The 27600-nt window shown below is 42.5% G+C and overlaps 1 protein-coding gene across 1 annotated transcript in view; it reads right to left on the bottom strand.

The window, feature by feature from the left end:
• The window catches only part of LOC123748146 (uncharacterized), an 83739-nt gene extending 59235 nt beyond the window's left edge, over positions 1-24504 (bottom strand). Inside the window, exons 1-3 of the mRNA XM_045730340.1 lie at positions 24390-24504; positions 14674-14879; positions 3639-3774 (exon numbers count right to left, since the gene is read on the bottom strand). Of these exons, the coding sequence (XP_045586296.1) occupies positions 3639-3774; positions 14674-14879; positions 24390-24504 (457 nt within the window). The remainder of the gene's footprint in view (positions 1-3638; positions 3775-14673; positions 14880-24389) is intronic.
• Between the last annotated feature and the right edge of the window lie 3096 nt (positions 24505-27600).

Raw genomic sequence — 27600 nt, 5'->3', positions numbered from 1 at the left:
GTGTGTGTGTGTGTACTCACCTAATTGTGCTTGCGGGGGTTGAACTCTGGCTCTTTGGTCCCACTTCTCAACCGTCAATCAACAGGTGTACAGGTTCCGGAGCCTATTGGGCTCTATCATATCTACACTTGAAACTGTATATGGAGTCAGCCTCCACCACATCACTTCCTAATGCATTCCATTTGTCAACTACTCTGACACTAAAATAGTTCTTTCTAATATCTCTGTGGCTCATTTAGGCACTCAGTTTATACCTGTGTCTCCTTGTGCGTGTGCCCCTTGTGTTAAATAGCCTGTCTTTATCTACCCTATCAATTCCCTTCAGAATCTTGAATGAGGTGATCATGTCCCCCCTAACTCTTCTGTCTTCCAGCGAAGTGAGGTTTAATTCCCGTAGTCTCTCCTCGTAGCTCATACCTCTCAGCTCGGGTACTAGTCTGGTGGCAAACCTTTGAACCTTTTCCAGTTTAGTCTTATCATTGACTAGATTTGGACTCCATGCTGGGGCTGCATACTCCAGGATTGGCCTGACATATGTGGTATACAAAGTTCTGAATGATTCTTTACACAAGTTTCTGAATGCCGTTCGTATGTTGGCCAGCCTGGCATATGCCGCTGATGTTATCCTCTTGACATGTGCTGCAGGAGACAGGTCTGGCGTGATATCAACCCCCAAGTCTTTTTCTCTCTCTGACTCTTGAAGAATTTCATCTCCCAGATGATACCTAGTATCTGGCCTCCTGCTCCCTACGCCTATCTTCATTACATTACATTTGCTTGGGTTAAACTCTAACAACCATTTGTTCGACCATTCCTTCAGCTTGTCTAGGTCTTCTTGAAGCCTCAAGCAGTCGTCTTCTGTTTTAATCCTTCTCATAATTTTGGTGTCGTCAGCAAACATTGAGAGAAATCTCCACGTGTTCCTGACTATCTTCACGTGTTCCCGACTGTCTCCCTATGTTCCTGACTGTCTCCACGTGTTCCTGACTGTCTCCACGTGTTCCTGACTGTCTCCACGTGTTCCTGACTGTCTCCATATGTTCCTGACTGTCCCCACGTGTTCCTGACGGTCTCCACGTGTTCCTGACTGTCTCCACGTGTTCCTGACTGTCTCCATATGTTCCTGACTGTCCCCACGTGTTCTTGACTGTCTCCATATGTTTCTGACTGTCCCCACGTGTTCCTGACTGTCCCCACGTGTTCCCGACTGTCTCCACGTATTCCTGACTATCTTCACGTGTTCCTGACTGTCTCCCTATGTTCCTGACTGTCCCCACGTGTTCCTGACTGTCTCCACGTGTTCCTGGCTGTCCCCACGTGTTCCTGACTGTCCCCACGTGTTCCTGACTGTCTCCACGTGTTCCTGACTGTCTCCCTATGTTCCCGACTGTCCCCACGTGTTCCTGACTGTCTCCACGTGTTCCTGGCTGTCCCCACGTGTTCCTGGCTGTCCCCACGTGTTCCTGACTGTCTCCACGTGTTCCTGACTGTCTCCACGTGTTCCTGACTGTCTCCACGTGTTCCTGACTGTCTCCACGTGTTCCTGACTGTCTCCATATGTTCCTGACTGTCCCCACGTGTTTCTGACTGTCCCCACGTGTTCCTGACTGTCCCCACGTGTTCCTGACTGTCTCCACGTGTTCCTGACTGTCTCCATATGTTCCTGACTGTCCCCACGTGTTCCTGACTGTCTCCACGTGTTCCTGCCTGTCTCCACGTGTTCCTGACTGTCTCCATATGTTCCCGACTGTCCCCACGTGTTCCTGACTGTCTCCACGTGTTCCTGACTGTCTCCACGTGTTTCTGACTGTCTCCATATGTTCCTGACTGTCCCCACGTGTTCCTGACTGTCTCCACGTATTCCTGACTATCTTCACGTGTTCCTGACTGTCTCTCTATGTTCCTGACTGTCCCCACGTGTTCCTGACTGTCTCCACGTGTTCCTGACTGTCCCCACGTGTTCCTGACTGTCCCCACGTGTTCCTGACTGTCCCCACGTGTTTCTGGCTGTCTCCACGTGTTCCTGACTGTCTCCACGTGTTCCTGACTGTCCCCACGTGTTTCTGGCTGTCTCCACCTGTTCCTGACTGTCCCCACGTGTTCCTGACTGTCCCCACGTGTTCCTGACTGTCTCCACGTGCTCTTGACTGTCTCCACGTGTTCCTGACTGTCTCCACGTGTTCCTGACTGTCTCCACGTGTTTCTGACTATCTTCACGTGTTCCTGACTGTCTCCCTATGTTCCTGACAATCCCCACGTGTTCCTGACTGTCTCCACGTGTTCCTGACTGTCCCCACGTGTTCCTGACTGTCCCCACGTGTTCCTGACTGTCCCCACGTGTTCCGGACTGTCTCCATATGTTCCTGACTGTCTCCACGTGTTCCTGACTGTCCCCACGTGTTCCGGACTGTCTCCACGTGTTCCTGACTGTCCCCACGTGTTCCTGACTGTCCCCACGTGTTCCTGACTGTCCCCACGTGTTCCGGACTGTCTCCATATGTTCCTGACTGTCTCCACGTGTTCCTGACTGTCCCCACGTGTTCCTGACTGTCCCCACGTGTTCCGGACTGTCTCCACGTGTTCCTGACTGTCTCCACGTGTTCCTGACTGTCTCCACGTGTTCCTGACTGTTATCCACGTGTTTCTGACTGTCTCCACGTGTTCCTGACTGTTATCCACGTGTTCCTGACTGTTATCCATGTATTCCTGACTGTTATCCATGTGTTCCTGACTGTCTCCACGTGTTCCTGACTGTTATCCACGTGTTCCTGACTGTCTCCACGTGTTCCTGGACGTTCCTGTCTTCCTCACTGATCGTCAACCAATATGTGCAATATAGTTGACCAGACCACACACTAGAAGGTGAAGGGACGACGACGTTTCGGTCCGTCCTGGACCATTCTCAAGTCGATATTCATTTATACGGGTATTTTCAGGCACTGAAAATACCCGCGAATAGAATATACCTGTAATTCGCACAGGTATATTCAGGCAAGATATTCACGCACATTCGCCTGCATGTGCAGCATAGTATACGTTTCTAAACGGTGCACATACTTTAGGGGATCAATCACTATGTATGCTATAAATCCCCCTCACCACACAATACGCGGCAAGGCAATTCGACTGTCTCACGATACGGCACTGAACTTGCCACTCAACCTTATTATTTTTTCTGAATTGATCTACCGCTGTAGGAGCTCACTATATACTTGATCACTGCGTTTGAATACACTCCTGTGACAAAAAACTATGTTTCTTATCTCCGTAACACTTCAATGTCTCCAGACAATTGATGTTAATCGCGGACGCCTACTGACACAGTGTGTGTGTGTGTGTGGGTGTTTGTGTGTGAGTATATGTGTGTTATAGATAGAAATACATGTAGTAAATATTACCGGAAAATTGTATTCGTTATAAAGGCGGAGTTCAGGAGCTAATAGCTCGATTCAGCAGACACAAATAATAAATAAAATAGTAAATACACACACACACACATCCTCTCTCTCTCTCTCTCTCTCTCTCTCTCTCTCTCTCTCTCTCTCTCTCTCTCTCTCTCTCTCTCTCTCTCTCTCTCTCTCTCTCTTTCTCTCTCTCTCTCTCTCTCTCTCTCTCTCTCTTTCTCTCTCTGTGCTCACCCACGACCCTCATGTTGGCAGAGTCGGAGGCGGTGTGGAAGGTGGGGCCGTCCGCCGACACCTCACAGTGGAAGGGGCCCTCGGCCGCCAGGCTCACGTTGGTGACACGGACGCTCCCGCCCCAAGACTTCTCACGCTGGGGGGAGAGAGCACAGGCAGTCAGAACGGAGACTTGAGAGAAGGGAAAGATTAGAGAAAAGAGGGCAGAGGAGAGGAGAGGTGAGAGAGAGGAGAATGACTGGGAATGTGAACAGAGGAGAGAAGATAATCAAATGGAAGAGAGCGCATAGTGAGGATTGTGAGTGAGTACAGTGAAGGATGACAGAAGAGTGAAAGAATGCGAGAGGAAAGAATAAAAGTAAAAGAAGAGAAAAGAAGAGAATATATCGATTAAAGAGTAAGGAAATGAAGAGAGGGAGAGAGCTGAAAAGTGAGGGGAGAGTAGGTGGAGGGACAGAACAGAGTAAGGTTAACTGAAGGGAAAGAAAATGACCAGAGTGAGAAGAGTGGAGACACTAGACGGAAGAAAAAGGTGAGGAAATGTTAGGGAAACTGAGAAGGGAAAATAAGTTAAATGAGAGGAGAGAATAAGGAAAGGAAACAGTAGGAGTGAGAGAAGAGAACAGGGTGAGGGGGAGGCTCACCTCCTCCTTCCCTTGAGAAATTGAAAGGGAAGAGTAATGTGGTGAGAATAAAAGATAAAATAAGAAAGAATGGTAGGGATAGTGAGAGAAAAAAAACCAACGAAGGGAAGAATGTTAGTGAAAAAACATAATACAAGTAACATTAAACAAATAAAATAAATAGCTAACAAAATAGGGAAGGAAGTAGGAGCGCATAAGAACGTAAAACAAAACATAGAAAGAGTTTAACAGTGACAAGAGAACTGAGAACGACAATAAAAAAATTTACTAACAAAAAAATAGTTAAGTCTTATTTTCTGATTGTTTATGTTTCCAAAATATAGAAAATGGTTGTTATTCCCCCTCAGACTTTGACCTTTGCCTCAGCCAGCTAAAGGAAGACGTCTTGAAGGTGTCTGAAGGCTACCGACTTACAGACACTGTCACAGCTCATGGTGAGGAGTCAGGAGTCTTCAGGCACACCTTTAAGACGTCTTCACAAAGCTGCTGAGGCAAAAGTCAAAGATTGAGGTGGAATAACACCCATTTTCTATATTTTGGTGGCATAAGCTATAAGAAAATAAGACTTACTACCCAGGGACAAAAAATGTCACAGTGTGTAATAAAATCTGTACCATCTTGATATATCAATAAAACCAGTTGTCAGAAGAAATTGTGAAAAGGATACAATTTATGGAAAGAAATTTATGGAAGAGAATGAAGAAGAGACCAAAATAATTTGATGGCAATATATACATCAGTTGATGACAGAAGTAATATATAATAATACAACAATTGATGATAATACAATTAATGATTATACAATAAGTGATGAGCATAGTAATAGTATATGTATATAATAATGTAATAAGTTGACCAGACCTCACACTAGAAGGTGAAGGGACGACGACGTTTCGGTCCGTCCTGGATCATTCTCAAGTCGATTATCATTCTCAAGTCAAGACAATCGACTTGAGAATGGTCTAGGACGGACCGAAACGTCGTCGTCCCTTTACCTTCTAGTGTGAAGTCTGGTCAACATACTTCAGTCACGTTATTGTGACTCATCGACTGCATAATGTAATAACCTTTCAATTGACCAAATCTGCATGCATCTTTGCTAGTTTACATATGTGAGTGCGTACTCATCTAAGTGTACTCACCTTCATGAGTTCAAGAGTGGAGAGTGGGATTGGTCGTCTCTATCTGTACACTAATGACTCGTGGCGCAACTTCATCCTCGTTACATGTTTCTTAATTATTTAATTACTGTGTTGACCAGACCACACACTAGAAGGTGAAGGGACGACGACGTTTCGACTTCGACTTAAGAATGGTCCAGAACGGACCGAAACGTCGACGTCCCTTCACCTTTTAGTGTGTGGTCTGGTCAACATACTTCAGCCACGTTATTGTGACTCCTCGTCTGCATTTAATTACTGTCTTTTCCCTCTATTTAAACCATTTCACGGAATGATAACCACGTGTACGTACTCACGCTAATAAGCCCATAGGCTCAGCATTTTAAGTTTTTAATTGCTTAATGCAAGGATTTTGGACCCCTTCGTGTATATCTTCTTGAGGTTATCTTGAGATGATTTCGGGGCTTTTTAGTGTCCCCGCGGCCCGGTCCTCGACCAGGCCTCCACCCCCAGGAAGCAGCCCGTGACAGCTGACTAACACCCAGGTACCTATTTTACTGCTAGGTAACAGGGGCATAGGGTGAAAGAAACTCTGCCCATTGTTTCTCGCCGGCGCCTGGGATCGAACCCAGGACCACAGGATCACAAGTCCAGCGTGCTGTCCGCTCGGCCGACCGGCCGTGTATGCTGGCAAAACTGTAGGTTGTCTCAATCATGGTAATTTAACTTGCTCACTATTCTTTAGGCAGAATAGTCGAATTTCCTAATTTATATATTTTGTTGCATATGTAACCATATATAATATACACTCTGGTCCTTATCCTTCCCAACTAGGCCTTGTTGCACAGTTGTGGCTATTAGGCCAAACGGTCTTTGATAATTAGGTGTACTATGGCTCTGTCCATAAGGTACGCAACACATGTACGCAAACACCTTAAGGATAAAAACAATAAACAATAAACAGTAAGAAGGTGAAGCGAATGGGGAGAGAGCAGGAAAGTATAATAATTAGTGAGAGGGGGAAGGAGCGAGGGAGAGTGGCGAAGGATAATTAGAATAAACGAGGGAATGAACCATTAATCGAAGAAAAAAAGGGCAGATAAGAGGAGAGGAGCGGGGAATAAGGTGAGGAGAGAGGTGACGGGAGGAGACATATGAGAGAGGAAATGGAGAAGTAGAGAAGAGATCGAAAGAGAAGAGAGGAGAAATGGAAGGGGGGGGGGGTGAAACAAGAGTGTTAGTAGGTGAAGATGAAGGAAGAAAGACGTAGGTGGAAAAGGAGGTAGATAGGAGTTACAGAGACAGAAAAGATAAAAGAAAAAGTTGGTGAAGAGAGAATATAGAGAAAAAAGGGGAGGTAAAGCAGAGTGTACTCTACGACTGTAGAGTACTCTACAGTCGTAGTAGAGTACGTAGTAGAGTATAATAATAATAATAATAATGAATGGTGAATACAGGAATGGAGGAATTCGTAAAGGATCCTGACAAGATATCCCAATAATGTTACAAGGCGAACACCTGGATTATGGGGACACCCACATGATAGCAGAAATAGAGGAGATAATACACCGAACATAAGAGTAGAGGAGATAATACACTGAACATAAGAGTAGAGGAGATAATACACTGAACACAAGAAAAGAGGAGATAATACAATGAACATAAGAGTAGAGGAGATAATACAATGAACATAAGAGTAGAGGAGATAATACAATGAACATAAGAGTAGAGGAGATAATACACTGAACAAAATGTAGAGAATAAATTACCAGACAACTGAAGCAAGGTAATATTTAATAAATAAATACAGATTAGATGAAAAAATAAGTCAGATATTATGAAAAATAATAATAATGATAATCGTTATACAAATTAAATAATAATAATACAAATAATAATAATAATAATAATAATAATAATAATAATAATAATAATAATAATAATAATAATAAAATTGGCCAAAAAATATAAAGTATTGTATAAAGGAAGAAGAAAATAGAGAATGACAAAGAAACATTGAACAAGAGAAGCAACAAATGGGTGTAACAGAACAGAGCGTCATTAATATAGCGACTTCCACAAAGATGGGGGAGGGGGGGGGTGATGTGGGGGGGGGGGAGGGAACAGGGAAGGAAGAGGGGAGAAAGGAAAGAGAGGGGAGTGGAGAGAGCATAGGAGAGGGGAAGGGGGTTTGGCAGAGGAGAAGGAGAGAAACAGAGAATAGAGTGGGACAAGGTGGGGAGTTGTGTAGAGGAAAGTGGAAGAGATGTAAATGTGAAAATACAATAACGAAAGAGAGAAATAAAAAAGAGAAGGTAGGGAAAGTGAGGAGGCGAGAGAATAAGACAAAGAGAACTGTGATTGACCAGACGAAAGGTAGAGAGGGCGAAAGACACGAGGAGATGAAGCAGAAAATTAAAATAGGAGGGAGAGTGAAAGTGGCTGAGGTTAATGATATGTGTGAGAGAGAGAGAGAGAGAGAGAGAGAGAGAGGGAGAGAGAGAGAGAGAGAGAGAGAGAGAGAGAGAGAGAGAGAGAGAGAGAGAGAGAGAGAGAGAGAGAGAGAGAGAGAGAGAGAGAGAGGGAGAGAGAGAGAGAGAGAGAGGGAGAGAGAGAGAGAGAGAGAGAGAGAGAGAGAGAGAGAGAGAGAGAGAGAGAGAGAGAGAGAGAGAGAGAGAGAGAGAGAGAGAGAGAGAGAGAGAGAGATCCATTCTCTCTAATATAGACACATCTGCTTTGTCTTAAAAATCTGTAAGTTTTAGTTAATAATATAACATTAAATTTGACAATCGATAATTACGTTTATTATGATTTAATCTTGCTCAAGTTTCTATTGAATCACTAATTGAAAACATATATTTTTTCTTTAGTTTTTATAGTCAAATACTATTTGTTCATGAAAGGAATATTACCGAATCCTTTTTATTTATAAGAATAAAGTGGGAACCTAAGTTTCAAAACTAAAAAGAAAAAAGAGAAAATAGCTAGAATCTTAACGATTACAAATTCTGCAATTAATTTAGCTTTAAGCGCAACAAGATTATAACAGTCGGCAAAGTTGAAATGCAACTCTGAAACACATGCCATAAACGGATTAAAAAAACTAAGCCATAACACATGCACGCTTTACAACAGAGAATATGTATACATGTTAAAACAGTGTTGCCAGCATCTCCCTGTAGCATTAGCAAGAAGATTAAACTGGTGGATTACATTACATGCTCCCTCGCTGCCTTGGCAATACCTCGCGCTCAACATATGCCTGATATTACCTCGTATGTATAATACTCTTTTGGACTTCAGATTAAATACTCAATTTAATAATAACACCATAATTCTCAAGGTTGATTTTAACAACTCTCCATTTTAGTACCGTACTGTGTCTGGTACTAATATCACTAACATATAAATTAACGGTATATTTGTGATATTATCATTAACATTTGTTTTCTTAAAGTCAAAATGAATAATTATATATTTCATATGGTTTATATGAGGCTAACTTGTGTTATAAGAGGCTAAATGGTTTATAAGGAGCTAACTGCTTTGTAATGGAGTTAACTGATTTATAATGGACTAAATTATTTATAAGGGACTAACTGGTTTACAATGGACTAAATTATTTATAAGGGACTAACTGGTTTACAAATGGACTATGTTATTTATAAGGGACTAACTGGTTTAAATGGGGCTAAATGTTTTTTATGAGTTTACTGGATGATAAAAGGATACCTGGTTTGGTTTATAAGGGAATGCCTGGCTTGGTTTATAAGGGGATACATGGTTTAGTTTATAACGGGATACATGGTTTGGTTTATAAGGGGATACATGGTTTGGTTTAATATAAGGGGATATCAATATATAAGGGTATATATAAGGGTATCAATATAAGGGGATACCTTATACGTTACGAGTATACGGTATCCCTTTATAAATGATACGTTACGTGTAATAACGTTGGTGTTAGGACTGATCTATTAGAGAAGCTTTTAACAGTCAACAAATAGTGTGGAGTTGGTAACACAAGCTGGCCTGACTACACGATAGCATGTGATGGTAACACAAGCTGGCCTGACTACACGATAGCATGTGATGGATGCTCCTCTCAGATCCCATCTTGTCCCCCCCCCCCCCTCCCTTCCCTTTCTCTCTCTCTCTCTCTCTCTCTCTCTCTCTCTCTCTCTCTCTCTCTCTCTCTCTCTCTCTCTCTCTCTCCCTCTCTCTCTCTCTCTCTCTCTCTCTCTCTCTCTCTCTTTCTCTCCTGTGTTACGGATGACAGCTTCTGGTTGTCCACGAATATTGGCATTATACAGAACAGTAAGTGCATTAATATCTCGCCGGTGGTTAAGGTTCTGATGTTTAGACCATTCCAATGACCAGATCAAGACTAGAGATGAACTTTCTCGCACGATTCTCCATCTTGTCTGAAATGCTGATAAAAGTTTGGGGCAGGCAGTCCAAAAGAGCGATGCATACTCAAGATGGGAGAGAACTTGTATTTCATATAAGGTTTTACAACTCTGCTAATAAGAAAGTGCGATGCGCTGCAGGGCTCTAAGTTTTTTGGTTGCCTTGCCTGCTAGGTTAAGCACGTAGGTTTCCATGGTCATTGAAGAATCAGACTTCAATCCCAGTATGTCAACTTCATCACTGAAAACTAGATTTTTATCACTCATGTGTATGAATGTACAGGGAGCCGGTCGGCCGAGCGGACAGCACACTGGACTTGTGATCCTGTGGTCCTGGGTTCGATCCCAGGCGCCGGCGAGAAACAATGGGCAGAGTTTCTTTCACCCTATGCCCCTTTTACCTAGCAGTAAAATAGGTACCTGGGTGTTAGTCAGCTGTCACGGACTGCTTCCTGGGGGTGGAGGCCTGGTCGAGGACCGGGCCGCGGGGACACTAAAGCCCCGAAATCATCTCAAGATAATCTCAAGAAGATGCCTGTCCGATTTGTAATATCATTCTGACGTGTTCTCATCACCGCATCTGTTTTTCAACCACAAATGCGACCTACCATCGCATTCCCCCAGGTGAATATTGTTGAAATTTTTTTATTAATGAGCCTCTTAGCCATTGGTATTTCACCTTTTCCATGTGTAAACATAAGAGTACAGTCAACAGTATAGACCGGAGCTTCAGGAATGAAGTATAGTGGATCGTTGAAATAGACATTCCATAACAAAGGGTCAAACACACTTCCTTGTAGTTTACTGGCACTATTGAGTGGCTTTCAGATTCTGCTCCTTTGAAAACTACTATTAGGTCCCTTTTAGAAAATAGTCCCTTATTTGGTGTAAAAATGGAGCCAGAGATACCTAGTGCTTGAATTTTTACAACTAATTCAAAGTGCTAATCCGATCATAGGCACTTGTAATATCCACTGTCACAACGAAGCTGCTCACAGGTTCATCCAGTGCACTTAGTGGAGAGGTTTAGCAAAAGATAAGCAGCAGAACGACCTTTTCAAAACTGAATTGTCGTCCAATAGTATCTGATGATAAAAAATAGTCATTTACTGAGAAAGTAATGTCTCAAGAATTTTAATATGTAATTAAATTTAATATGTAATCAAGTAATTAAAATATGTTGCTTTGGTCTGTAGTTACTGATCACTGATTGATTGATTGAGGAAGATCAAGCCACCCATAAAGTGGCACGGGCATGAATAGCGCGTAAACCGATCACTGAATGACTATTCTTTTTATTGTGTCGTAAAACTAGTGGCGCGTCAGAGGGAAAGTCAACACAACTTTTCCGCACAAAAAGTTCTCACAACTGGTTAATAGTCTTGGACGGACCTCATCCGGCCTCACAGCTTCACCTATGTCAAGTCCAACCTGTTAAATATCCACTTCAGACAACACTGACATAAGTGGTTTTGACAAGATGTGGAGATTATTGTTCAGGATCAGGGACTTGGATCTTGGCAGCAAATGGCTTGCCTGAAGGTAAACCCTTTCATGATTGCTGGTTGTAACAGTCCCATCTTCCCGGTTAAGTGGCGGCGTTGTGTCCTCAGGTGGATACCTCTGCAGATCTTTAACCAGAGATCACCAGACTTTGGATCCAACTCTTCTTGATGCAAGATTTCTCCAAATTTCTGATTCCCATCTGAATATTGCCGATTTATAAACCTCTCTCTCATCATCATCTCATATATCTCTCGACTTTTTTATTCCTCACAGTTTCACACCCTCCTTTCTGTTCCATGCCTTCCATAACCTATTGTTACATCCCTTCCTCGCCCTTCTCCTCCATCTTTCTTCTATTTCATAACGTCTGCCGCTCTCCCCTTTTTTTCTTTTTATGTTCCTTATCGTTTCTTTTCTTTGTCTCAACCTTTCTCGATCTCCTTTATTATTACATTTCACAATCCTTTGTTCCTGTTATCATCAATATTTCCTCCACTCTCTTTTTTTCATTATATTCCTTCGGGTTTCTTTCAGTTAAGTTAGAGCTTAATTGTGATCCCATTGCAGTATCTTCCTCTTGATAGAAAAACACGTTATTTAGATGCTTTTCACTATATACAATCATGCGTTCTGTCGATTCTGTGGTGGAGACCAGTTACGTGCAGAAAATTATGGATATTCTTCATAAAGTACCTATATTTCATATTATAATACGTGCTCCACCCTGAGTGTGTTCCCTCATCAACAGATGGCAGCAGTAGATGGTAGTGTAAATATTCCTAATGATAACAATCGGTTCAAAGTATCTGGTACTATCTAAGATTTAATATAACAGCAAAGTAAACTTATTTACTTGACTCAGGAGTGATCACAAAATTGTAACATAAGAATGCAAATATTTCAGGTACTCTTCGTGGTCGCGTGAATGTGGTAAGTTCGACATACATTGATGTAGCACCACACATTCTCCGCTTGGTGATTCGTTGTTTCACGATGTTGCAACCCGTCCTTGACTCATGTCCATTACATCCAGCGGTCGACCCCACAGACGCATTCATAAATGTTTACATGCTGTTCAATCAAAACTGGAATTTTCTTAAATATAAATTAATATTATAATATATTAGCATATTGTGCATATATAAGCATAGGTTAGGTTACGTGTTTAGGTTCCGTTGGCGATTATTTGTTTTTGTAGTACGTGGGTGAAGCATTTACAGCGTTGTGGTTCGAACAAAATTCGTCAGTGAAGCATTTGTTCCGGAAGAGTTCGAACGAAATCTGTTGTGAGTCGTGCAGCCCGTCCTCCAAACAAAGATCCAAAAGTGATTCCATGCACCCGCCAAACCCCCTGTTTATGAATGAAAAGCAGTTTACACACGACTCACAACTGCTGACGTTCGAACATATCCGGAACAAGTGCTTCACTGACGAATTTTGTTCGAACCACAACGCTGTAAATGCTTCACCCACGTACTACAAAAACAAATAATCGCCAACAGAACCTAAACACCTAACCTAACCTATTCTATGCCTATATATATACACAATATGCTAATATATTATAATATTAATTTATAGTTGAGAAAATTCCTGTTTTGAATGAACAGCTTGTTCAAATTTATGAATGCGTCTGTGGGGTCGACCGCTGGATGTAATGCACTTGAGTCGAGGACGGGTTGGAGTCGTGTGTAAACCTTTTTTCATTCATAAACAGGAGGTTTGGCGGGTGCATGGAATCACTTTTGGGTCTTTGTCTAAAGGACGGGCTGGGCTGCGATGTTGATGCATGCGTGTTGATGCGGTCTTCTGGTTCAACCTTGAAGACGAGCGGACGTCTGGACACCTGCTCCACCTGGGAGCCGCCGGATCACGTTCTGTTTCGCTCTTTTGGATTATGATACTGCCGTTTGACATTCCTATTCAACGGTCCGATTGTTACGACGACTGGCGCACATATTGCCTTGGGTCACAGGATATTTGACAGATTTTGAACGTTTTCTGACTGGTTCTCCGGGTGGGGTGAGGTGTCCGGCTTGGCTTGGCTGAGAAGATACCGAGAGTGGGTAGGTCTTTGTAAGCTCCTGATGTGCCTTAGACGTGGTGGGCGGCCGGCTTCTGCTCTGCCGGGGGGCACTGGATGACATTTTGCGTTTTAGTTGGGAACTGAGTGTTTGGTTTTGTTATCCAATGTTCTTTGTGTGGGGCTGGTCACCCTGAGGAACTCCTGATGCTCCCCCCAATCATCAGCCCGTCTGTGTTTATTTGCCGCGAGGTACATTAGTTTCCGCTGATAAGCGACATTCATTTCGCCATTAGGCTTTGCGAGTAACTCTTCACGGGTACGCCGGGACGCATCCAATCCCACGATCGCCGTCGCCCCTAAATCAACAACAACATTATACGCATTGATGCGTATGGTTGCAGTACGTTCTCACTGTTGACAAGCGTCCCACCTGAAGTGGTTTATGGTTGACCAGAGGCGTAAGAACTAAGTATCCAACCGAACCTATCGAAGACGATGATCATTAGCAGAATAAGCGTCAGAGTTGTGATGATTTTATTTCCAGTAAAGAAAAGTTTCATATTGAACTAAACTAAAAATTGTCTATTGCCTCAAATTTGTAGTGTATTAAGTGTGAGGACAGGTTGAATTGCTTTATGAAGAAGTGATTTTGTCTTTAATGGATGTAAAATAAGAGACTACAGTGTTAATGACATTTTACACACACTGGCCGAATATCACCTCCAATGACAGCCACTTGGAGTGTGTCGACAGCAACAGCCTAGCTTCCTGCAGGGTTGGCGTTCAATCCCAGATGGTGCAAGTAGGTGTCCATAGTTCGTTCTCTCCGTACCCATATGCCAGCTTCATGTCCTCGTGTATCTCCCATGTGCTATATATTCATATTGGGTTAGCACTTTCTTGCAATATTTACTGTTCCTCAACTTGGCTTTTGTCTACATGGATGTATGTGATTATTTCATAATAGGCAAAGCAAAGAGGACGAGAAACGGCAGGAACAAAACATGAAACTATACAAACAGTGAAGACCAAGTGAAAGTTTTATATGGAGGTTCACAACTTCTGCAAGGATGGAGAACTCTATAGTCCATGTAGATGGAAACTAATCGTACGCAGGCATTTCGCACACAGCTCGTTATCAATTTATTAAAATAATAAATATTGATAGATTATGCTAAATTAGATTATGGCAGGTTAGGCTGGATCAGTTTATGCTGTTTCCTAGGGCAAGTTAGGTAGGTTAGATAGGTTTTAACATGAATTCAGTGGAGAAGCTGCCTTGTGTACGAGATGACCTGTTCCTTGCCTCAAGGTGGAGGAACTACTCACATCAACGTCGAGGGTGGGTGGGTCGAAGATCTGGACGGGGTCCTTGGAGGTGGGTGTGTAGCGATAGAACTCGTGGGCTCCCTGGTACCACTTGATGGAGTACATCTTGTCGTTCTCCTCCTCCCATGAGCAGTCGAGGTCTCCCAGGCCCCCAGCCTCCACGGTGGCCGGCACCCGCACCCGTGTGATGCTGATGGTGGCTGTGTCTGGCGGGGGAGAAGGGCACCTTTGTGAGTGGGGGTGGTGAGTGGGGGGTGCTGGTGGTGAGTGGGGGAACTGGTGGTGAGTGGGGGTGCTGGTGGTGAGTGGGGGTGGTGAGTGCTGAGTGGGGGTGGTGGTGGTGGTGAGAGGGGGTGCTGGTGGTGAGTAGGGGTGCTGGTGGTGAGTGGGGGTACTGGTGGTGGTGGTGAGAGGGGGTGCTGGTGGTGAGTGGGGGTGCTGGTGGTGGTGGTGAGTAGGGGTGCTGGTGGTGAGGGGGGTGCTGGTGGTGAGTGGGGGTGCTGGTGGTGGTGGTGAGTGAGGGTGCTGGTGGTGAGTGGGGGTGCTGGTGGTGAGTGGGGGTGCTGGTGGTGGTGGTGAGTGAGGGTGCTGGTGGTGAGTGGGGGTGCTGGTGGTGAGTGGGGATACTGGTGGTGAGTGGGGGTGCTGGTGGTGGTGGTGAGTGAGGGTGCTGGTGGTGAGTGGGGGTGCTGGTGGTGAGTAGGGGTGCTGGTGGTGAGTGGGGGTGCTGGTGGTGAGTGGGGGTGCTGGTGGTGAGTGGGGGTGCTGGTGGTGAGTGGGGGTGCTGGTGGTGAGTGGGGGTACTGGTGGTGAGTGGGGATTCTGGTGGTGAGTGGAGGTATTGGTGGTGAGTGGGGGCACTGATGGTGAGCGGGTACTGGTGGTGAGTGGGGGTGCTGGTGGTGAGTGGGGGTACTGGTGGTGAGTGGGGGCACTGGTGGTCGTGCTGATGGTGAGCGGGTATTGGTGGTGAGTGGGGGCACTGATGGTGAGCGGGAACTGGTGGTGAGTAGGGGTTTATGGTGAATCAGAAGGTTAGAGTGATTCATTCCAAGATCGCCTCTAACCATCTCTATCCATCTTTCCCCACCCATATTTATCCACACATCCAACGTTAACTCTTCACTAATCATCCACCATAACTCTGCATTTTAACTTGTATTAAACCGTCCTACCCTACTCGTTACCTCACCCCTACAACATTTCCCTGCCCCCCATTTCTACCACATTCCCCAGCCCCACCTTACCCCAGTCCCCCCCCCATCACACCTTCCCCATCCCCCGCCTCATAAACAACTTCCCCATTGTCCACAGCTCCTCCCAGGCCGGGGTGCCCGCCTCGGCCTATGCAAAATATGAACGCTCAAATATGACAGAAAAAAATTCCAAGTCTCTGTCAAGGCGAAATCTGTCCTCCTCTTTGAGCTCACATTTATTTATAGTTAAAGGAGTTGAATGGTATTGTGGTAGTGTGGTGTGTGGTGATGGTGGTAGTGTGGTGTGTGGTGATGGTGGTAGTGTGGTGTGTGGTGATGGTGGTAGTGTGGTGTGTGGTGATGGTGTGGTGTGTGGTGATGGTTGTAGTGTGTGTGGTGATAATGGTAGTGTGGTGTGTGGTGATGGTGGTAGTGTGGTGTGTGGTGATGGTGGTAGTGTGGTGTGTGGTGATGGTGGTAGTGTGGTGTGTGGTGATGGTGGTAGTGTGTGTGGTGATAATGGTAGTGTGGTGTGTGGTGATGGTGGTAGTGTGGTGTGTGGTGATGGTGGTAGTGTGGTGTGTGGTGATGGTGGTAGTGTGGTGATGGTGGTAGTTTGGTGTGTGGTGATGGTGGTAGTTTGGTGTGTGGTGATGGTGGTAGTGTGGTGTGTGGTGATGGTGGTAGTGTGGTGTGTGGTGATGGTGGTAGTGTGGTGTGTGGTGATGGTGTGTGGTGATGGTGGTAGTGTGGTGTGTGGTGATGGTGTGGTGTGTGGTGATGGTGGTAGTGTGGTGTGTGGTGATGGTGTGGTGTGTGGTGATGGTGTGGTGTGTGGTGATGGTGGTAGTATGTGTGGTGATGGTGGTAGTTTGGTGTGTGGTGATGGTGGTAGTATGGTGTGTGGTGATGGTGGTAGTGTGGTGTGTGGTGATAGTGGTAGTATGGTGTGTGGTGATGGTGTGGTGTGTGGTGATGGTGGTAGTGTGGTGATGGTGTGGTGTGTGGTGATGGTGGTAGTGTGGTGTGTGGTTATGGTGGTAGTGTGGTGTGTGGTGATGGTGGTAGTGTGGTATATGGTGATGGTGGTAGTGGTGTGTGTGGTGATAGTGGTAGTGTGATGATGGTGGTGTTAGCGGCATGAGCACTGGTCACAATGATGTCACGGTTAATTGTTTGTGAAGTGTGGCTGGTGTTTCCATGTGATTCAACAAAGGTCATATACCACCAGTATGATAGTTACACTTCCTAACTACCTATCTGGCCACTTTCTACAAAAGTACTAGGTTTAAGTGGACAATTGTATCTGATATGTTTTCATGTGGTCCTTGGTCAGAGACCGGGCCGCGAGAACTTTGATCCTCGGTATTATCGACAGGTAATGATCGCTCGTTGACTGGTGGTCCCTGTTATGGTGAGTGGTGATCCCTGTTATGGTGACACATACAGATAACAGCACCAACAACAACAAATGTATCAAGAACAACACGTGAAGACACAGACGCACCACACACCGCTCAACAAGACCTCGTCAACAATTACAAACTTCTAAGATGAAATACCAAGTTCTCAAACTTTTCTAAGATGAAATACTACTACTAATAAGATAAAAACAAATTCCAAATTACCAGACCTGCCAGGTAAGAACCATCTCTGAACCTTCATTTAGAACCTAAAGTCTCCCTTTATAAAGTCTTACACTGTTGAATGGACAGTTTTGAGTTTTAGATGACACAGTCTTAAAATATAAAGATCCATGTCATATGAAATGTTTACATAGAAACGCGACATTGAAGGGACTTAATATATGTAAACAAATAAAACTCTCTTAACCAGGATCTGCAGTAATATTAGTGGATGTATTCTGTTATACAATACTCTCCTATACGTTTGTATTAAATGAATTTTACCACCATACCCGCTACCCTAGGTAGCGGGTATCCCTACCCCAGGTAGTCCTCATCTTGGGTAGGGAGACAGGTCACTCACACCTGGGGTAGGAAGACAGGTCACTCACCTGGTGACTCGGGTCACTCACCAGGTAACTTCCTGTCACCGAGTAATGACAGGGAGAAGTAACTGAAGACAGCCAACGTGAAGCACAACCATCACCCTGCAAGATCACCGAGTGAGAAAGTGGGGTGTGACAGGACTAGACAAGAAATGGGACAAAAGGGGAAGAAGAAGAGAAACTGGAATTGGTGGCAGGAAGGTGGAGGAGGAGTGAAGGGTGAATACGAGAAGGGTATTGAGCGTGGAGGGTGGATATACAAAAGGATGGCAGGCAGCGAATGAGGCGTAAGGGAAGGAGAAAGAGCAACACAAATAGCAATATATTGTTAGTCATTGTACATGACTCATTGTACATGACTATCAATATATTACTTAAATAAGTAATCACTTGAAAAATTGATTATTTTCTCTGAACTGACCAAGTAACATTACTGTAGTCGTCGGCTCACAACCGAGGGACCCGGGTTCAAATTCTGGGCAGAACAGAAACCAGTTGGGTACGTTTTCTTTCACCTGAAGCACCTATTCACCTAACAGTAAAATAAAATAGGTATACGAGAGTTAGGCAACTGTTGTGGGTTGCCTCCTGGGGAAAGGTCAGTGATTAGCCTAAGAGCATATCGATAAGCCTAAGTACGGGCTTAAACAATTATCGAACAGAAAACATTGTTATTGAGAGAGAAAAAGAAGGTTTGGCAGCAAGAGAACGGGAGTTGGACTGAAGATAACAACGAATACTATACTAGTACCTAAATTCCCGTCCGTATATAAATATACTGTTGCGACTCACAAAAGTTCACGTTTTGTGCTATTTTGTAGTGACGAGAAAAAGGCAACAGCCAAAGATAAACTTTCTAGGTCTAGTAAACTTCATCTATGAACTTAATTAGACCTAAGATAGGTCTAATACATTAGGCCTAGGACAGGTCAGGTTAGATTGTATAATTTACTGGTCCACTTTATAGCCTGTCATCTGGAGTCTTCCACTAGTACAACACCAACTTTGTAGAATGCAACAGTCAGCATTTGTACGGTCGACCAACAGTTGCTGACAGTACTAACAGGGGCTCCTGTGCGCCTGTTGTTGTTGTTTTTGATTTAGCTACTCAGAACGAAATGTTCAGGTAGCACGGGATATGGTGAGCCCGTAATTCTGTGCGCCAAAACTTGACGCATATATACAAGTGCGGCAGGTCACGTCACTGTTGGCAAAGGTGCGTGAAGGCTCTTGTGGAAAAGCTTTAAAATAATTGTAATTTTTTCATAAATTGTCACTTGTAACGTATTAAAATATTGAGCGTGGAAGTAATTTGCATATTACATAAAATATGATTGTTCTTAATAAATAAATAAATAACATATATGTTTAAAGGAATGTATGCATGTATAATATTAGCAAACAATAATATTATACTAGGAAATCTAATTGGACATATCCAACCACAGATTAGAGAACTACTTAAATTCTGTGACACATTTTCACTCAACCAGCAGATATCAGAGCCAAATAGGAACGAAAATATTCTAGATCTTGTCTTCACAAATAATGAAGACATAATCGGGGACACTACAATCTCAGATACCACATACTCAGATCACAAGCTCATTGAAGTGCAAACTACCATCAATACTCACAATAGACCTAAAACAATGATCAAGCGAGAGGGGTTATTCAGTAAAGTCAATTTTAATAATAAAACGATAGACTGGAAGAAAATAAACAGGGAACTTACAAATATTCAATGGGAAATTGTTCTAAGTAATAAAAAATCCTACACAAGGATAAGAAAAACTGACTTCTGAAGCATGTAAAGTCTTAAACATGTTCCTTTGAGGCCAGCCAGAAAGATGTCCAACGTAGGAAGAAAACATAAACGACACTACCAAAGAAGAAAAAAAGCGGAAATGCGTAAGCAAACACGACTTTCCACACAAAGAAGGAATAATTTAAACGGAGATTGAAGAAATCGAGAAGAGACTAAAGCATTCATATCAAATTGAAGAAAGGCTACTAGAACAGAAAGCAATTCTAGAAATAAAGAAAAACCCAAAATATTTCTTCACATATGCGAAAGCCAAAACCACTGCCAGTATTGAACCTATACGTACGAGTGTAGGTTCATACACTGAGGATGACATAGAAATTAGTGAAATCCTAAAAAAGCAGTATGAAGAGATGTTTAACACTCCAATAAACAGCATGTAAGTGGATGATCCGGACAACTTCTTTATGTGTGATATCCAAACTCCTGTAAATATAACTGATAACACGAGCGTGGCGTGAAGAGAAATTGACAACATGCCAATGCACTCAGCCCCGGGTCTAGACTCATAGAAGTCAATATTTATAAAGAAATGCAAAGTGCCAGTAGCACAGACACTCGGTATAGTGTGGAGGAAGTACTTGAATACGGGGGAGATACCAGATGCGCTTAAATCAACAGATATAGCCCCTCTACACAAGGAACGGGAGCAAAACATTGGCAAAGAATTATAGACCAGTTGCACTAACGTTCAACATAATAAAAATATATGAGAGTGATCAGGAGTCAGGTCACCAGTTTCATGGAGACCAATGACCTTCACAGCCCAGGCCAACATGGATTTAGAGCGGGAAGATCGTGCCTCTCACAGCTACTTGACCATTACGAAAAAATCACTGAGGCATTAGAAGAAAAAACAGAATACAGATGTGGTATACACAGACTTCGCAAAGGCATTCGATAAATGTGACCAAAGAGTGATAGCACAAAAAATGAGGTCAATGTGAGTAACTGGTAAAGTAGGATAGAGGATACAAAATTTTCTGTCGAACAGAACACAGTAACAGTCAATCAAATAAAATCGAGTCCAAGCGCAGTTAAAAGCTCTGTACCTCAAGGTACAGTTTTTGCATCACTGCTTTTCCTTATTCTCATAACAGATATAGACAAAAATACAAGTCACAGCTTCGTATCATCCTTTGCAGATGACACTAAAATCAGCATGAAAATTACCTCTGCTGAAGATATTGAAAAACTACAAACAGATATTAATAAAGTTTTCGGCTGGGCAGCAGAAAATAACATGATGTCTAGCAGTGATAAATTCCAGGTACTCAGATACGGTAAAAATGAGGACTTTAAACATAATACAGGGTACAAAACACAATCAGATCTCCCCATACTAGGAAAGCAACATGTAAAGGATTTGGGAATAATGATGTCTGACGATTAAACGTTTTGGGAGCATAACCAAGCAAATATTGCGTCAGCCAGTAAAATGATAGGATGGATTACGAGAACTTTCAAATCCAGGGATCCCATCACAATGGTTGTACTCTTCAAGTCACTTGTGCTGTCCCGTCTTAAGTACTGCTCAGTACTCGTTTCTCTTCAGAGCAGGAGAGTACTGCTGAAATAGAGGGAGTTCAGAGATCATATACGGTATACATAGACGCGATAAAGCACCTAAATTGTTGGGATCGTCTCAATGCACTCAAAATATACTCGCTATAAAGGAGACGAGAGAGAGATCAAATAATAAATACGTGGAAAATACTGGCGGGTCAGGTCCCAAATATGCACAGTAAAATAACAACATACTGGATTTTTTTAATTTTTTAATTTTTATTATTTTCTACCACAGACATTTTCTACCACAGACATTTTCTACCACAGACATTTTCTACCACAGACATTTTCTACCACAGACATTTTCTACCACAGACATTTTCTACCACACACATTTACAATGCTAATCAGCATATATACATTTTTTCTGTTCTCCATGCACAGGGTTAGAGATTTGTTAAACATATAGATAAGGAACAATCAACCACAGAAGGTGATTCTGTGCTTTTAAAATATTATTATATAAAAAATCTAAAATATAAAAATATGTAATGGATATTTCCTAATTGTTCTCATTTTATATTAGCATATTTGTTTTTTAGGTGAGTAAATATTTGTCTTTGCAGGGAGGAGTGCACTTTTATTGGTCAATTTTGTTGACATTTTATTAAGTTTTATTCGAGAGGAAAAGAGAGAGCGAGAGAAGGGAAGGGGCGGAGAAGAGAGAGAGAGAGAGAGAGAGAGAGAGAGAGACAGACAGAGACAGAGAGAGGAAATGCCAGAGCCCCTGGGATGTGATGATGAATATGAGTACCCGCAAGCTGCTGCCACCAAGTCTTCCCGATCAGGTTATCACCAGAAAAAAACCTGGTCTCGAACCGGGAGATGATAAAGAACTCTGGAAACCCGCTACAGGTAAGCGTTAAGAACGAATGATACAGACTAGTAAAGCCAAGTCTTCTTCTAACCGAACCTAACACCTCCAGTTTGGTAACAATATATATATATATATATATATATATATATATATATATATATATATATATATATATATATATATATATATATATATATATATATATATATATATACATATATATATATATATTAGTAATATAAATTAATGACACATTTCCACGAAGCAAAAGTATCAAATTAAATGAAAATGTCAACATTACTGTAGCTATTTAAATTCTGTTATTATAAACACTCTACAAATAATAATGGAATTATACCAATACAGGTAATGATAATAAGGAAAAAATATGTATTCTACACTCATTTTCCTGCTAGTTGAATTGCTCACATTGTGGGAGTTGTTGTGTTGTCTGATATCTTACTTTAGTTGTATCGTGTGATATCTTACTTTAGTTAGTGTTGTGTGTTATCTTACTTTAGTTTTGTTGTGTGTTATCTTACTTTAGTTGTGTTGTGTGATATCTATAGTGTTGTACGTTATCTTACTTTAGTAGTGTTGTGTGTTATCTTACTTTAGTTGTGTTGTGTGATATCTATAGTGTTGTACGTTATCTTACTTTAGTAGTGTTGTGTGTTATCTTATTTTAGTTGTGTGATATCTTTCTTTAATTGTGTTGTATGATATCTTACTTTAGTTGTGTAGTGGGATATCTTACTCTAGTTGTGTGTGTTGTCTTTAATTGTGTTGTGTGTTATCTTATTTTAGTTGTGTTGTGCGATATTTACTTTGTGTATAAGCATGATATTTTACTTCGGTTGTGTGATATCTTTGGTTGTGTGATATCTTCGGTTGAAAGTGTGATATCTTCGGTTGTAAGTGTGATATCTTCGGTTGTGTGATATCTTCGGTTGTAAGTGTGATATTTTACTTTGGTTGTTTTGTAAGTGTGATATTTTACTTTGGTTGTGTTGTTCGATATCTTACTTTGGTTGTGTTGTGTGATATCTTACTTTACTTTTCTTGTGTGTTATTTTACTTTGGTTGTGTTGTGTAATATCTTACTTTGTGTTGTGTGATAGCTTACTTTGGCTATGTTGTGTGATATCTTACTTTCGTTGCGTTGTTTGATATCTTATTCTGGTTGACAGAATCCCGATCATTACCAGACATAGCCACAAAGGTCAACCACCATAACAATATAACTCATTCAGTGTTGTTTGATAAGATTATAATAATATTGGTGTCTAAACATTACGTTATTCTGAGATTATCTTAATCTTCAACACTGCCCATCATCTATAATTATATTATTATTATTATTATTATTATTATTATTATTATTATTATTATTATTATTATTATTATAATTATTATTATTATTATTATTATACGAGCTTTAAGTACAAGTCGCAAGAGGACGCGAGTTGAGAAGTTCGTCCAAGAACGAATTTTTTTACTTGTAATTGATTCAGCTGCGTCTGTTATATAAATAACAATAACAATTTCACGCTGTATTCCTCTTAACTACGGACAATGATGATACTACCATTAACAAGCCTTACGGAGCTCCGTTATTCGGGTTGAAGGAACTACGGGCTCACCATAGCCCGTGCTACTTGAAACTTTTTGTTCCAAGTAGCAGATCTTAAACAACACCATTCGGGTTGAAAATTCAAGAAAACTCGCCATCAAAACCGGGAAATATTCAATTGACTTTTGCCCAACTTCACATATATGTGACAGCATTTTAAGGAGCGCCATGTCGATCTCTCGATGAAATCTTATTTCAAAATGGTGTCACGTGACTTACAAATGTCCATAATCTGCTTAATTAATTAGTACTTAAGCTCTGAGGGCAACAAGTCACGTGATGTAACTTTTACACTCGTAAACACTCCAATAAGGTATTTTTGCTCTTTGAATGTGGGTTACATTTCGCGCTGGAATATTTACGACTTGGTAACTCTTCCGTTGCCAGCATGTAAATATTGGATTAATTATTCACGCTCTGATTAATTGTTTGGTGTCCAACCGCCCATTAACATTTCATCGTTCGAAGCTTTGTTTTTTCTCCATCGTGTCCTGATTTTACGCGACAATGGAAGGGCAATATTAAAAGATATTGAATTAGCTTTCAGAGCCACAGAGGTGAATGTACACTTTTAACAACATACCTATGATATAGTCAATCAATTTTACTCTCGTAATTGTGTTGGTGAAAGTTGAGCTTCAGCTCTTTGACCCCCCCCTTCTCACCCTTCAATCGACAGGTGAGCAGGTTTCTAAGTGCATCTAGTCCTAAGCTGTCGGATATACACTTGAAGCTGTGTATGAAAGCTGCCTCCACCACTTCACTTCTTAATGTGTTCATTGTTATATGTATTGTATTTATAATATATTCAGATAATGCGTTTTAATCTAAGGCGTGAACATTGTCATAAGTGCACCGTGGTGGTGTTGTGCTTCAACACTTGACGTAAATAATTACGATGACTTCACACTCCCATTAATGATTAGCGTACAGTTCTTCTTAATGGGAGTCGTCGTTGTGTGTGCGTGGTGTGAACAGTTATGTTGGGTGATAATGTTTTGTTCAGGCATGTTGACTGTCAGTATCATGCTGCTGTCACTTTCACTCGTGTAGGTAACTACCTTTATCCCTTATGTAACTACTTTCCTCCTGTTGTTGTTGTTGTTAAAGATTCGATACCTGGAACAAAAAGTTCCAAGTATCACGGGCTATGGTGAGCCCGCAGAAACCTTCCTTCGTTATATTACCTTCCATGCAAGCCAACACACAAACACACACACACACACACACACACGCACACGCACACACACACACACAGCCTTTAGAAACTTGTGTAAGGAATCTTTCAGAACATTATATACCACATATGTCAGACCAATCCTGGAGTATGCGGCTCCAGCATGGAGTCCATATCTAGTCAAGCATAAGACTAAACTGGAAAAGGTTCAAAGGTTTGCCACCAGACTAGTACCCGAGCTGAGAGGTATGAGCTACGAGGAGAGACTACGGGAATTGAACCTCACTTCGTTGGAAGACAGAAGAGTTAGGGGGGACATGATCACCACATTCAAGATTCTCAAGGGAATCGACAGGGTTGATAAAGATAGGCTATTTAACACAAGGGGCACACGCACTAGGGGACACAGGTGGAAACTGAGTGCCCAAATGAGCCACAGAGATATTAGAAAGAACTTTTTTAGTGTCAGAGTGGTTGACAAATGGAATGCATTAGGAAGCAATGTGGTGGAGGCTGACTCCATACACAGTTTCAAGTGTAGATATGATAGAGCCCAATAGGCTCAGGAACCTGTACACCTGTTGATTGACGGTTGAGAGGCGGGACCAAAGAGCCAGAGCTCAACCCCCGCAAGCACAACTAGGTGAGTACAACTAGGTGAGTACACACACACACACACACACACACACACACACACACACACACACACACACACACACACACACACACACACAAACACACACACACAGACAGAAAATTCACCAGTATGCCACCAGACTTGTCCCGGAACTGAGAGGTATGAGCTACGAGGAAAGGCGGAAGAAGCTGAACCTGACGTCCCTGGAAAACAGAAGAGTAAGGGGAGACATGATAACCACCTACAAAATTCCCAGGGGAATTGACAGGGTGGACAAAGACAAACTCTTCAGCACGGGTGGGGACACGAACAAGGGGACACAGGTGGAAACTAGTACCCAAATGTGTCACAGAGACGTTAGAAAGAATTTGTTCAGTGTCAGAGTAGTTAGTAAATGGAAGCATTAGGCAGTGATGTGGTGGAGGCTGACTCCATATACACAGTTTTAAATGTAGATATGATAGAGCCCAGTAGGCTCAGGAACGTGTACATCTTTTCTCAATCTCTGGCGGCTTTGTTTACATTTATTAAACAGTTTACAAGCATGAAAACTTCCCAGTCAACTGTTGTTATTGTAATAAACAGCCTCCTGGTGCTTCGGAGCTCATTAACTGTCTAATAATTGTAAAGAAAGCAGCCAAAGATTGAGAAAAGATGTACACGTTCGTAAGTACTTACGTAACTGCTTCGTGAATCTGCCCCCTTAACACCAGTTGATTGACAGTTGAAAGGCGGGACCAAAGAGCCAAAGCTCAACCCCCGCCAGCACCAATAGGTGAGTACACTCACACACGAGAGCAGACTTTCATCTCTGCCAGACACCCAAGCGGTGGTAGATTGCTGTGGCCTTTTAAACTACATTATTAGCAAGCCATTTTTCCCAGGGGGCGTGACGAGTCAATATTTCAAGTGCGATTTATTGTTGGTCTCTCGCAACTTATTTTGAGAGAGAGAGAGAGAGAGAGAGAGAGAGAGAGAGAGAGAGAGAGAGAGAGAGAGAGAGAGAGAGAGAGAGAGAGAAAGAGAGAGAGAGAGAGAGTATGTGTGTGTGTGCGTGTGCGTGTGCGTGTGCGTGCATGTGCGTGTGCGTGTGCGTGTGCGTGTGTATACGTACTCACGGAAGAGCACCAATTCAGACCTTCTGTTTTGATAGTACTTACAGTAACATCGTGCATATATAGACATAATGGACATTACGTAGTAGAAGAAAGTAGAATTTGGTACTACTGTAGTTGGACACACCGGAAAAGGTTTCGTATTTATGTTGCTAATAAAATCTAACCGTCCTGGACCTAATATACGCGGTCTGAGGCCTAAATATAGCAAATATATATGCTATTAGGCCTAAGAATATTAAGGTTTGGTTTTCAGCTTTATTTTCACCGGACACTATAAAGTGAATAGTACGAAATTCTACTATCCAACTGCTCATTGCGTCAATATGTGTACGATGGTTCACATAGTTACAAAAAGTACTGTCTAAACAGGATGATGAGTTGCGCACGCAAACAAACACACACACACACACACACACACACACACACACACACACACACACACACACACACACACACACACACACGCCCGTACCTTGTCAAGCACAAGACGAAGCTGGAAAAAGTTCAGAGGTATGCCACTAGACTAGTCCCAGAACTAAGAGGCATGAGTTACGAGGAAAGGCTGCGAGAAATGCACCTTACGACACTGGAAGACAGAAGAGTAAGGGGGAGACATGATCACTACCTACAAAATCCTCAGGGGAATCGACCAGGTAAACAAGGATAAACTATTCAACACTGGTGGTACGCGAACAAGGGGACACAGGTGGAAACTGAGTACCCACATGAGCCACAGGGACGTTAGAAGGAACTTTTTCAGCGTCAGAGTAGTTAACGGATGTATTGCACTAGGAAGTGATGTGGTGGAGGCTGACTCCATACAGAGTTTCAAGTGTAGATATGATAGAGCCCAATAGGCTCAGGAACCTGTACACCAGTTGATTGACGGTTGAGAGGCGGGACCAAAGAGCCAAAGCTCAACCCCCGCAAGCACAAATAGGCGA

This window comes from Procambarus clarkii, chromosome 10, assembly GCF_040958095.1.
Source record: "Procambarus clarkii isolate CNS0578487 chromosome 10, FALCON_Pclarkii_2.0, whole genome shotgun sequence".
Lineage (NCBI taxonomy): Eukaryota > Metazoa > Arthropoda > Malacostraca > Decapoda > Cambaridae > Procambarus > Procambarus clarkii.
The sequence above is the reverse complement of the archived record's forward strand: the minus strand, read 5'-3'. Positions and strand labels throughout refer to the sequence as shown.